The sequence below is a fragment of the Aptenodytes patagonicus genome, chromosome 2 (genome assembly GCF_965638725.1).
Source record: "Aptenodytes patagonicus chromosome 2, bAptPat1.pri.cur, whole genome shotgun sequence".
NCBI lineage: Eukaryota > Metazoa > Chordata > Aves > Sphenisciformes > Spheniscidae > Aptenodytes > Aptenodytes patagonicus.
In genome coordinates this window covers 14,500,177-14,512,509 of record NC_134950.1, presented here as the reverse complement: position 1 = coordinate 14,512,509, position 12,333 = coordinate 14,500,177, and the positions used below count along the sequence as shown (strand labels likewise).

The window sequence follows — 12,333 nt, the reverse complement described above, 5'->3', positions numbered from 1 at the left end:
TGAACGCATGACAGCAACAGCATTAACACTAGTCCAACATATATACCTTCATCATCTTCAAAGAAACTAACATTTTCCCAATTCAGTTTCTGGACAATATTATTATTATGAAGCAGCACAAGTACTTCACTAAAATGCACTGAGTTCAGAACTGTATTTCTTAAGATAATCATACATAAAAAGTCTAGCATGCTGCAGAATGAAAACTGCTCTGTGATGAAAAATCACTTCTTCATGGAGGGGATGAATGAGTGAAACACAGAGCCAAAAAGCCCATATATGTTTTTAATGCAACCCATGCGAGGCTAAATATGCCTTCAGGTCCTCATCCTTGCTTTCCACTGTTTGAGATGGTGACGGGTGTCACAGGTGCCCATCAGCAGCTTTACATCCATCTTTTTAAAAGAGCTGTAGGCTTCAGCAGTGTGAAAATCATCCACCTACCCCCTGACAGTAGTCTGGAGGGCTCAAAGGGCCTTGCATGGTACCTTGTATGTGTCACACACAATCACTGTTAATTTATTTGAATTTTACAAGTGATACAACCTATTCTGTCCCACAAAAACCATAGCCCTTTAGAAACAACAAGTTAAAGCTAAAAGCGGGGAGGGGGGGAGATGACCCAAAAACCAGAACAAAGATGGGAAAGATACTTAAAGGTGCAATAAAGCAGGTTTTCTAGACTTCAAATTATGTTCCTAGTTTCTTTGTGTAACTTTTATGTACATCCTTTACCATGTTTGAACCTTTCTCAGTAGAATAGTAGCTTTGAATGTCCTCGGTATAAAACTTCTTGTGGGGGCTTCTACAATAATCCTGTAACATCTCTCTCCTACTTAATCATATTTACCCTCGGCCCAAACTCTATTTTGGCACAGTTTTCAAGCTCAAGGCTTGGTTATGATTAAAAAATTTCCAAGTGCTAATCTCCTCCCTACAAGTAAAATGTGGATATAATTAATATTGTTTTGTTTACTTTGAGTTTGTTTTCTTTGCCAAACAAGAGTTTCTGTTTGTTTGTTTTAAATCTCTTTTTTTAATTGTTTTTGGCACGTGGATCAAAAAAGAAGTATTTTAATTAATATTTTTCTTCTTGTTAATCTGAAAAAAACCACTGTTATTTTCTAAATAGCAAAACCCTATTTGACTTCACTTTAAAAAGATAGGTCACTAGGAATATTGTTCTCAACTTGCCTGCAGCTGAGGCTTTGGACGTCCATGCTCTGCAGCACTGATACTTCTTCTGGGAAAAAAGCAAAGTGGGATCAGGCTGGAAACAGAGGACTTCCCCACAACAAACTGGGACATGCCCTCACGTAGGCACATTTTCCTCCTGTTTCTATGCACAAGGAGGCATCTCAAGACTGAAGAACTGGCTGCTGTTGTGGTGACCTATAGGTGTCTGTACCTATGAAAGCTTTTTTGGCACGGTAAATGAATGCATGAACATAGGACAGGCTGCGACAGTGTTGCAGTTAAGAGAAGAAAAAAAAAAAGGCTGTGGGCCTTCTGGAGCTTGAACCTACTTCACATGAACACAAGTCCAATTCAAGTGCGGACCTATTTTATTTGTATAGGGACTGCAAGACTGTACCACTAAATGCGATCGGTCCAGTATAAAGAGAAGGAAATCCTCTATTAAAAAAAAATCCTGAATAAATCAGGACATCTTTTTCAGGTATCATCTGAAAAAGAAAAATAACAGTTATTAAAAGCTGGGTAAACTGCCTGATCTGATTCACTGAGTGGCCCCATGAACGCTTGTGTAGAGGAGGATATAATAGGAACTGCACAGGCTTTTGCTCAAAGAAAAATGCATAAAATGAGGACACAGCTAACATTGTCACAGACTTAGTCCCACCTGCAACCCCTCTTTGGGGGTACTGATTTATCTCATAGTTGAAAGACACATCTTTATAACTTACACAAGCTTAAGTGATCCCCAGCTTTTGAGGGGTGAGGCATTTGCTTAACTTGGAAATAACTGGATTTTCTGCCCTCTTCCTTCAGAACGGAAATAAAACCAGCAGGTAGAGTCCAGGTACCAAGCGTCTACCAGCAGCCCTGGCAGACTGTCTAGTCCTTGCCATCACTTCCATCCCTCTCACCCCAAACAACCATTCCTAGGGTCACACTGCAAGTCAAAACAGGTTAAAAAATTCCCTTCCTTTGACAGGTTTTGCAGTTGGATGAGTTCCCTGCTCTGCTCCTCAGCCCTGGAAGCAGCATGTCTGTGAGATACAGTGAGCTGCAAGCTGCTACTGCTTCTGAACCCCAAGCCGGGTACTGTAAATAAGCAGCATCCCATGGCCAGGGTAGCGGAGGGCAGAGCACAGACAAGCTCTTCTCTTCCTCCCGACTCGCTGCCGCTCCCAAGGGAGGAGTGTCACCACAGCATACGCTCGGCTCTCCGCATTTTTTAACGTGCATCTGCTGCTGCCTGTTTTAATGGCAAAGCACAAAAGCGTAAAACAATTGCATATTACTTTTTAGGTCATTTCAGACAGATGGGCTACTTTCCAAGCATCACAAATTTTCCTATGTTGAACCATGTCACCACCACTTTAGTCGAATGCCAGCTTTTTTTTCTGATTACAGCCAAGTGCAAAGATGGCAAATGTAAGTACAAAGGGAAGAACCTCCTGTTGGAACAGTACTCCCTGTTTTCTACAGGTGAGAAAGTATAAGCAACGTTTCAACAACAACAATGTGATCCATAGCTGGATTTTTTTTTAAACCCATGTTATAATGTGTTACTGAATAAATTTCAAGCTCTGCAGAAATGCAATATAAAAAAATGAAGGAAAGTGCTAGAAATCAAAAATTATGCAACTCCGTGCTAGCATGGATTTGCATAAGGATTATCAGGGTTTTTTTGATGTAAATATTTTTTTCACTTTTTCAGCATAAAACTTTGGAAAGGAATAAAGAATCTTTTTTTTTAATGGATTAAACAAGTAGACTGTAGGAAAACTCTGGCCACTTAAATATTAATAGATTTCTTCAATATTTTAAAGCAAATAATCCTACTGAGTTAAGTTTTGTTTTTCTAACTCATCTTTTTTTTCATCTAGCAATACAAGATTTTCAGAAATAATCCATTCCTCAGCTTAATGATTGCTGACTGCTGTAAAACAAAAGCAGCTCTGCTTTGCTCAGCCTTCACAGAAGGCTCCCCACGCCAGTAAATCTCTTTTTGACAGCAGACAAGACTAAAGTCAGCTTGAAATTATATTTGTTGAAGTTTGTCAGGGCGGAGACAGATGTTCCTGGGCATCCACAGAGAGCCTGCAAAACAGCTGGGGCTATTTAATTTAGCATCCTTTCACTGTCCATTGCTGCCCCTTCTCCAAGACACTGCAACCAAACACCTTTGAAGGCAATGTCTGATCCAACCCACGTAAAGAGGATGTGAATAAACTACCTCTCTGGTGAAGAGAGTGGAGACACCTCCTTTTCCAGCAATAGCTTTGCCAGCTGAAGGAAAGGCCTCCAGTGCCTGCTGTCCCTGCTCAGGTGTGCAAACTCAACATTTCATCCTTTTGGGTGAGGAGTTGCCCAGCCTGGCTGCTTTTCCTCCTCCTCTGCACCACACTGCACCAACCACAGGAGTTTCACTGCTTGGGTGATCTTCCTTCAGCCTGGTGCTGAGGAACTCTATGATTAAATCACCTTTAAAAAAAACAACAACAGAACAACAGACTTTGGGTAAAGAAGCTGGGATGGATGATGGAAACAGGCAGGGAGCAGCAGTATCTTCAGGTGACAGCTGAAGTCAGCAGAGGAGGAGCATCCCTACCCCTGGGGCGAACCAGGTTCACTTTGCACTGAGACAGAGCAGGAGCACATACAAGCTTCCTCTGCGGTAGCTTAAGCCACGACAGCTGTTTTGAAAATGAGTATTGGACTATAACCTCATGTTCATACCCCTGCTTGTAGGCAGCCTGAGCCTGCTGAAACATCTGCTTGATTCTGCAGATAATTTAGCATGGTTTTGGAAGGTACTGGATTAAAAAAACAACACTAGGAAAGCTTCTGCTTTCGTTGCTTCCTACTCTGATGCATTATAAATAAAAGAAATAAGCCAACCCCAAAGCCCCATTGTATAAGGGCACGTGGAAGTGCAGTCAGACTGCAGGACAGAGGGCTCAGGGCAGAGGCGCGGGAGGCTTTTGGAGAGGCGGCAGCTTCAGCAAATAAACCAGGCCCGATGCTGCGAGCAGCAACTGCCAGGACAGCATGGTAGATGAAGGGCACCCAATATCCCATGACTGTCACAGCCATCTCCTGCCATCTGTGGGGAAATGCTGGGCTGGCTGGGCAGAGCAATGGAAGGGCAGAAAAAGACATCTTAGTGTTGGGGGTGAAAAAAACAGACAAAATATATTGGGAGAAGAGAGCTTTGGAGACTCCAAAAGGGAATCTTTCCTTCTTGTTCTCTGTGTTGTGGGGCTTGGGGGGAGGAAACCATCCTTGTGATCTCTAGTCTATTGTTAATGTTCTGTTTTAGTTGTACCATACAAGTCCAATATACATTAAGGGACATTAAAAAATTAGAGCCTATTTAGATGCATTGAATTTATGTGGTCAAGCACAAATAACCAAGGTAATGAATCCTTTTGGACTCGGCAGTCAGCTGAGATTGAGACCCTTCAGGTTGTTTCCTTTAAGAGAGGACTTAGATTGTGGCATCAAGCTATTCTTTAGTACAATTCTGTCATTTACAAAGAATGTACAAAAAAAATGCTGTTTCCCTGAGCAGGGAAAGGAATCCTATTGTTTTGGGTATCCAAGAGGCATTTAAGGGCTTCTTACATTTATCCTGAATGAAGGGCCATCAGCTCCAAGGGAATTTCACCCAATTTTATAGCAGTGATCCCTTCCCTGTCCTACCCTGAAGGGGTGACCTTGTCTCCGGTTTGCCTGTTGTCTTCACTGCCACCTTAGCTGTGCAGCCTGAGCATGGAAAGAAAGGAGAGCAAGCATTTACAGGTGATAGCAACTTAATTATTTACAAAGTGATGTTTCTTCAGGACATTTCTCCTCACCCCCCTCGTAGTGGCCATATTTTCATCCACGGGATGTTTTTGGTTGTCTCAGCCAAAATTCCTTTTGGGGGTGCAAAGAGAGCCTTTGAGAAATGACTCCTGGCCTGAGCCATGCACTCAGGCTGCACAGAGCAGCCATCGTCCCCATCTTCTAGATCCCACCATGGTCACCTGCTGCACATACCAGACCCCAGCCACAAGCTCATACTCTTCTTTCTCCACAGATGGTTGAAACAAGTCATATTTTCTCTTTATACAACCTATGGAATCTTTGAAATGAAAGTATTGCACCCAACATTCTTCACTGATGCTGATATAGTTGAAGACCAGGCTGCCTTTGGCCTCTTCCCACCACCCCACTCATGTCTGAGGCCGTGCTGACATACTGAACTGTGGACTGGAGCAACCAGAGGGGTGGCAATTTGTTACAGTCCCTGCAGCTGCAATTAGAGTTTCTCTGTCCCAGCTTTGGTAGCCCTGACACTGAATTTGGTGCAGGGCTGATCCCCCAGTCCCTCTGCTCCTGCCACAACACTGGTTCCTCACCCCCATCCTGTCCCAGCTCCAGTAACCCCCACCAGCCCTTGGCCCATTCCCTGTTCTCCTGCCATGGCCAGAAAACTTTTTCAAGGTGTCACATTCATCAACGGAACGAGGCACATACAGCTAATATGACTGAAAAGGTTTTTCTGCAAGGGGAAATATACAGCAATAGGTGAGCAACTATTCTGTAAATAACTTCTATAGCTATCTGTATCTGTAGATATTCTGTAGTAACTTCTATCTTTAAATTATTTTTATTCTCTTTGCCCTTTTTACAGCTATTTGTCAAGAGTGCTGGTGCTTCCTGCTGCACCAAAATCTCATTCTGCCTCAAGGACTGGCACTTAAATAAGGCAGATTGGAGCAATTCTGCAGAGCTGAGCCGCTAGAGTCAAGTCATTGAAAACACAGGGTGTGGGATGGGGTGTCCCTAGGCTGTATTCCTCCCCTCTGCTTTGTTATGCTGTTTGCAAAGTGCTGAGGGAAGTTTTCAAATCCTGTCCCAGGTTTGCACAGGGCTCTCAGTAAAACCTGGAGTGATTCCCTGTGGAGCCCATTCGGAGGTGTCCTGCCCGCACTGACTCTGACAACTTTTGCTACAGCACAGACAGAGCGGTAAAATCATCCTTTCTTCAGGTCCACACATTTCTCCCTTGCAAATTATCCATGTCTGGCAAAAGAATGACCTGGTGGGTTGGTCTGTGTGTGAACACAAGCGTATGGACCTGTCCAGGAACGTGTCCTCATGGGTTAGTCCTAGTTAAGTGCATGCGTGACCCGGCAGCCTAGGAGGCACACCCTGCCTTGTCCCTACAGCTGCCTGCATTTTGACACATGCCAATACAAAGCCAGAAGCTTGAAATTTGGCATTAGATCAAAAAGCCTGTATGAACAAAGTGGTATTACCTGGCACAGTTCATATATCCCAAGTTCTTTGAGCACCACAGGGATGAGAGGAAGGACCTCAGCTGAACATGCTATTTAACAACAAGCAGCCAGAAATAAAGAGCTGTGAAGAGAATAAAATGGGAAACTGCAGTAATGGGGATGGGAGGTAGCTGCCATGGGAGGGAGGGTTTCAGGAGAAGAACGGCAAGAACGCCTCTGGCCATGTTCCACAAATGACGTGCAGATGACATGGGAGGAAAAAATAAGGTTACGTTCAAGGATGAGTTCCCAAGAACTCCTCAAAAAAAAAAAAAAAAAAAAAAAGAGAGAAAGCCAATGAAGAGGTGAGTGATAGCAAAGCCAGAAATGTCTTCCAAAACTAGAAGGCTTTCAGGTTAAAATCTTTAAATAGCAAAAAAATACATGGAAACAGAAAATCAGAGGGTGAAAGTCCAGAAAAATGTAAAATTGTGCATTATTTTTGTAGATATGAAGTCAAGATTTAAGGCTTCTGTACTGGGTGTCTGTGCCCAGGCACTGGCAGTGGGGGCTGCAGGGCGGCCTCTGTGAGGAGAGGCCAGGGCTGCCCCGTGCCGGACACAGCCAGTTCCAGCCGGCTCCAATGGACACACCACAGGGCACAGCTGAGCCCCTCAGCCAAGATGGTGGCACCTCTGGTAAAACATATTGAAGAAAGGATAAAAACACTGTGCAGGTAGTGAGGAGTGAGGGAAAAAGTGTGAGAAACAGCCCCGCAGACACCATGGTCACGAAGAAGGAGGGAAGGAGGTGCTCCAGGCACCGGAGCAGAGATTCCCCGTCAGCCTGTGGAAAATACCTCGGTAAAGTGGGTTTGTCCTGAAGGACTGCGGCCCGTGGAAAGGGCCCACAGTGGGGCAGGGAGACGTGTGAGGAGGAAGGAGCAGCAGAGAGGGACTCATCACCACCCCCCATGCCGCCTGGGGTGGTGGGGAGGAGGTGGAGGAATCAGCAATGAAGGACTGAAGTTGAGCCTGGGAAAAGGGGAAAGAAAGGTGCTGTTTTAATTTTTGTCGTTGCTTCTCACTATCTGAATCTATTTTAATTGGCAATAAATTGAATTAATTTTCCCCAAGTCGAGTCTGTTTTGCCCATGACGTTAATTGGTAAGCGATCTCCCTGTCTTTACCTCAGTCCATGAGCTTTTCCATCTTATGTCTCCCCTGTCTTGTTGAGGAGGGGGAGTGAGAGAGCAGCTGGGTTTGTATCTGGCAGCCAGCCAAGGTCAACCCACCACAGCTTCCTATTAAAAATCTCTACAAGGTACTATGACATTACATAAACAAAGGAGAAAGCTTATAGATGAAACTTTTGAGGTACTTCACAATAAAGAGAGTGGAAGGAGGGCATGAAGTCTCCCACAGAAATGAAAAGAGAGTGGCTAGACAGGAATTGTATTAGAAGAGGCGGCATCTGAGGACACAATTTATCTCCTACTTACAAATGTAAGGAAGGTCCATCTGCAATAGGAGAAAAGCTCTGTCTGGCTCAGGGCGAGAAGACAGGAGCTGAGCATACCTGCTGTTATTTTGTATTTTTAATCTCTTTTCATCCAATTTTTCATGTACAGCACTAACAACTGGAACTTCTAAGCAATTCTTCACTTCAATACTTCGAAATATGAAGCCTGCTAGGACAAAAGACCATTTACCATGAATCTTTGTGTACCGAAGTGACAGTGACCCTGTTCTCCTTTACTCTAAATGCATGGAGTGCACACATTTTCATGGGTTTTGAGACAAAGAAAGCCTGTGAGATCATTTGGTCTAACACCCTGCAAACATAGTCGTCATTTCACCCGGTGAGGAGCCCAAGGGAGGGTGCATCCCAGCTGGGCTGGCGTGGGCGGCATGGGGAGAGCAGCGCTGGGAGGTTCAAAAGGCCCCATCCAGCAAGGTACAGCAGAGGTCAAGGATGCCTCCAGCTTTGCAAGCACATGAAAACCAGTTTGTATTACTGGCGTGTCAGCAATAACAGGTTTTGCTCCGTTTCCATAAGTGACCGATTAATTTGATGAAGCACCATAAATAAGCGCTTACAATAGTGCGTGGGAATTTGGACAAGGTGGTGCTAGCCGCAGCACTGCCAGGAGCAGTCTCATGCAACCACCTTTCATTCATCCCTCAAAAATATTTGTTACCTCCACTTCCAGTTCAACTAATGTCAAAGGATTACATTTGGCATCCTTCAGTAAAGGCTGCTATGCAAGTGCTGTTATTAACAGCTACAGCTTTCAAGAATGATGCTAACATATCTTCAGCTATCTGGCATTCAAACTCAGCTGGCATCCTTGATGAATAATTGGAAACCTCCCTGCTGCAGTGACTTTAAACTCATAGTTTAACCATCATATTACGTCCTCTGAAATAAGGCAAGATTTTGTAGAATAAGTATTTCTACACAAATGGAGCGCTGTTTTGTTTTCTTAACATCCTATACAGGCCGGCTAGGAGGAAATATTTCTACAGACTTGGACTTTATGAGAAGCTCTTTCTTAATCTAAAAATGTCCGTAGCCATCCCTGAACAGTTCAGCAGGTCACCTGTGGGCAGCCACTGTTCGGGGCAGAGTCAGCCTCTTCTTTCTTTTAGGTACAGGCAGCCCCTTGCTCCCTCTTCCTGCCCACCAGGCACAGCCGGTGCTTCTCTGCCAGCCCCCCACCCATCTTCCCACCACCCCACCGCACATCCAGCGGGGAGGGCTGGAGCACTCATGTAAGCTGCAGACAGAGCCTCAACGCTGCTCCAGTAATGCAGTCTTTCAAACAAAGGGAGGAATACCTGCTTTGCAACAGAAATTCTCTATTTTTGAATCCGACAAGTCAGAGCCCCGCTTTGACTTGCAGAGCTCAGCATTACCACCACAGACGGGGTGGCAATAAGGAGCAGCCTGCACAGCACTGACGCACGCTGACAGGAAGCTTGCATAGATCAGTAGTAGTTAGAAGCAAATCACAATTAAATCTAAGCAAATCAGAAGCAAGAGAGACTCAAAAGAGGGACCAATGATTAATACTTCAGAATCAGAGTAATCAAAACCATTATGAGTCCAACCATCCGGAGGGGAACTACAAGGCATGCACTGTTTTATTAAGTCCTAATCAGCACTTTACATTTGTGGCATAGGGAGTTATGAAAAAAAATTACAGATCCTTGAGGTGTTACTGCCCTGATTAAAGAAATCCATGTATTTCCTCTGGAGAAAAAGGCTTAGGTAGAGGTGCCTGTAATAGGAACCTTATTTAGACAGATTGCCTTTAAGACCAGGACTTTGCCAGTGAAGCTCCAGACACTGGAAATTTTAATATAAATCAGAAGCCAAGTGATGTGGGAGTTTTAAACTCAATTAGGTACTTGCATAATATTAATAATGTAGGACGTAAATACAAACAAAACACAAGATATTTTGCTTGTGTCTGTGCTTGATGCCAATTTTAACATTGCTATAAGGTAACAATATATATGAAAGGCAGTTTATATTAAAAAGGTTGAGAGAGAAGACATCTTCAGAAGGCAAAGCAAGCTATAAGAGATCTACTATGATTTTTAAAATACATTTTCTTCTCTGTGCATTAAATAATAGTTTCTACCTTACTTATGAATTAGAGAACTTCCAACATCACCCCTGAATGCACATTGAAAGGCCTTCCAACTCGCCAAATCCCAATCCAAGTTGCACTTGGCAGAAACACATTCATGCTACTTCATAGCCTGACTTTGCTTGTAATTATATTTATTTAAGACTACTTTAACAAGCCAGAAAAATACACGGGGCAGAAGGGGAAGGAAGATGCTCCTACCATACCAGGGGGTCTTTTCTCTCCATAACTGAAGTTTGACGTGGAAACTTTGCTTCGCCCTGGCCCCAGCAGCGGCTGCCGGCAGATGCGCTTGCCCAGGGAGATCGCAGGCTGCCTTGGCCCCGGGCCGGCTCCCGGGGGGCTGCCTGGCTGCCCTGGGCCTGGGATCCCGATGCCGCGTGGCTGAAGTCAGGGTGCCAGCTGCCCTGGCGGGACAATGGTTCTATTGGGAGATAGCTGGGGGACAAAGGCGCTGCTTTCAGGAATGATTTTATATGCACACATGTGACCTTTGCCTGAAATGACTCTATGGAAAGCGTCCCTGTCCTGAAGATCTGCTTTCAAATGCAGTGGTCTGAGGCGCTTGCTTAATCTGTCCTTTTTTTTTCCTTTCTTTTATATTTTTGGCCACAGATGCCTCAGGAGAGGTCATGTGCAGATAACAAGATGGTGCCGAGCTCTTTCTGATCATTTAATAGAGCTATTCAGTAATGGATAGGATTATTTTCTTCACTTTTCAAAGTCCTTCACCAGACTTTACTAACTAGAGTGCTTTTATCTGCTTTTAGGAATTTAACTACAAAACTAGAGTACCCTAACTTCCAATCCCGTGTCCAGAGCCAGCCTATGAGCTGCTTCCAAGCTCAGGCCACCTTTGCTAGAGTTGCATATAGGTTTAAATTTATGCATCCAGATAAGAGCAGCAGAGCTTTTGGATTTTTAATGGATTGGAGTGTCTTATTTATTTATTATAAATTCATTTATTGTAACTGTGATTTTTAAGTATTTTGAAGGCTGCCTACTTGACTGGATATAAAATAGAAGCTGTCAATACATAGCACATGTGAAATTCAAATATCGCTATCGCTAGGCTGGAGGTGGGGGGGTGAAGATGGAGTTTATCATCCTTACATTGGGATACCATAGGAAACACTGCAGCTATGGCAGATCAAAGGAAGGTCCCTCAGAGCGATTCTTTGTTAGGTTATAGGGAAGGTTAATAGCAGTGTGCCTCTTTAAGGTTAACCAACATTTACCTTTGTAAGATCTTGATTTTTACTGTTTATTGCTCTGATAAACAAACATTTGCACTGACAATTTTTGTGCTGGAAAGAGTGGGGGGTTTTAATCTATTTTTAATTTAAGGCAAAATATGCCAAACATTTTTGAGATTAAAACAAAAGATGTATACTTTGCTATACTGATGTTAAACAAAATTCTCTGTCCTTTCTATAAACAGATCTCAGGCATACATACCCTAGCGCAACAGATTGGATTTTGGGGGCAGGGGAAGAATGGCCTTTGTTAAGTGAATACGTTCATCCATCCCTACCAAATTCCAGCCAGACTTGGCCAAGTTATAAATCTTCAAGAGATCTTTGTGTATGCTCAGCACTGTGCGCTACTTGCTCACACTTAACAGCTGAGCTCTCTGAAGATCATCTTCTTTGGGCGTCTTTGAGCCCCTTACAGGCCATGGGTCACACTGTAGGTTTATTTCAAGGGAAAGGAGTTTTAAAGGGTGCTCACAGTCACAACGGGATCCAGGAGTGGGGTTGTGTCCGTCTGTCCATCATACACGCACCCCTGCCCCCCAGCACAGCTGCATGCAGAGCCCACATCTCTCCCGTAAAAAGTGTGTGCTTGTGCATGCTGGGGAAGGGGATTCCTTGTCCTGAAAGAAATCCTGCCCCATCCCCACTAAATCAAGACTAAATCAAACCCCACTGTGAAATCTCCCCACGGACTCCCTGTCTATCCTCCCTGCTCCCTACAGCCCCTTCCCTTACCATCAGTCCTTCAAGAGAAGGAACGTTGAAAAGGAGGATAAAATCAAAGCTTTGAGGAGCTGCTGAATAGTTGGTGGGTCCTGTATTGTAAATGAAACAGGACTGCTGTTGGAAAGACAGCACAGAGTACGTTATAATGCACAGAGACCACAGAAGTGGACAGATTTCAAGTGTTTGATTTAGAAATATTAAAATACGATGTCAGTATTTTTGCATGTCAGATCAA

The 12,333-nt window shown here is 44.0% G+C and overlaps 1 protein-coding gene across 2 annotated transcripts in view; it reads right to left on the bottom strand.

Moving 5' to 3' along the window:
- The window catches only part of ENPP2 (ectonucleotide pyrophosphatase/phosphodiesterase 2), a 74,846-nt gene extending 64,362 nt beyond the window's left edge, over window positions 1-10,484 (bottom strand). Inside the window, exon 1 of one of the 2 annotated variants that reach the window (XM_076329189.1) lies at window positions 10,323-10,484. In XM_076329189.1, the coding sequence (XP_076185304.1) occupies window positions 10,323-10,343 (21 nt within the window). In that variant the 5' untranslated portion in view covers window positions 10,344-10,484. Of the gene's footprint in view, window positions 1-10,317 lie in introns of both variants that reach the window. The other variant, XM_076329188.1, reaches the window with a different exon arrangement.
- Window positions 10,485-12,333: the final 1,849 nt, after the last annotated feature.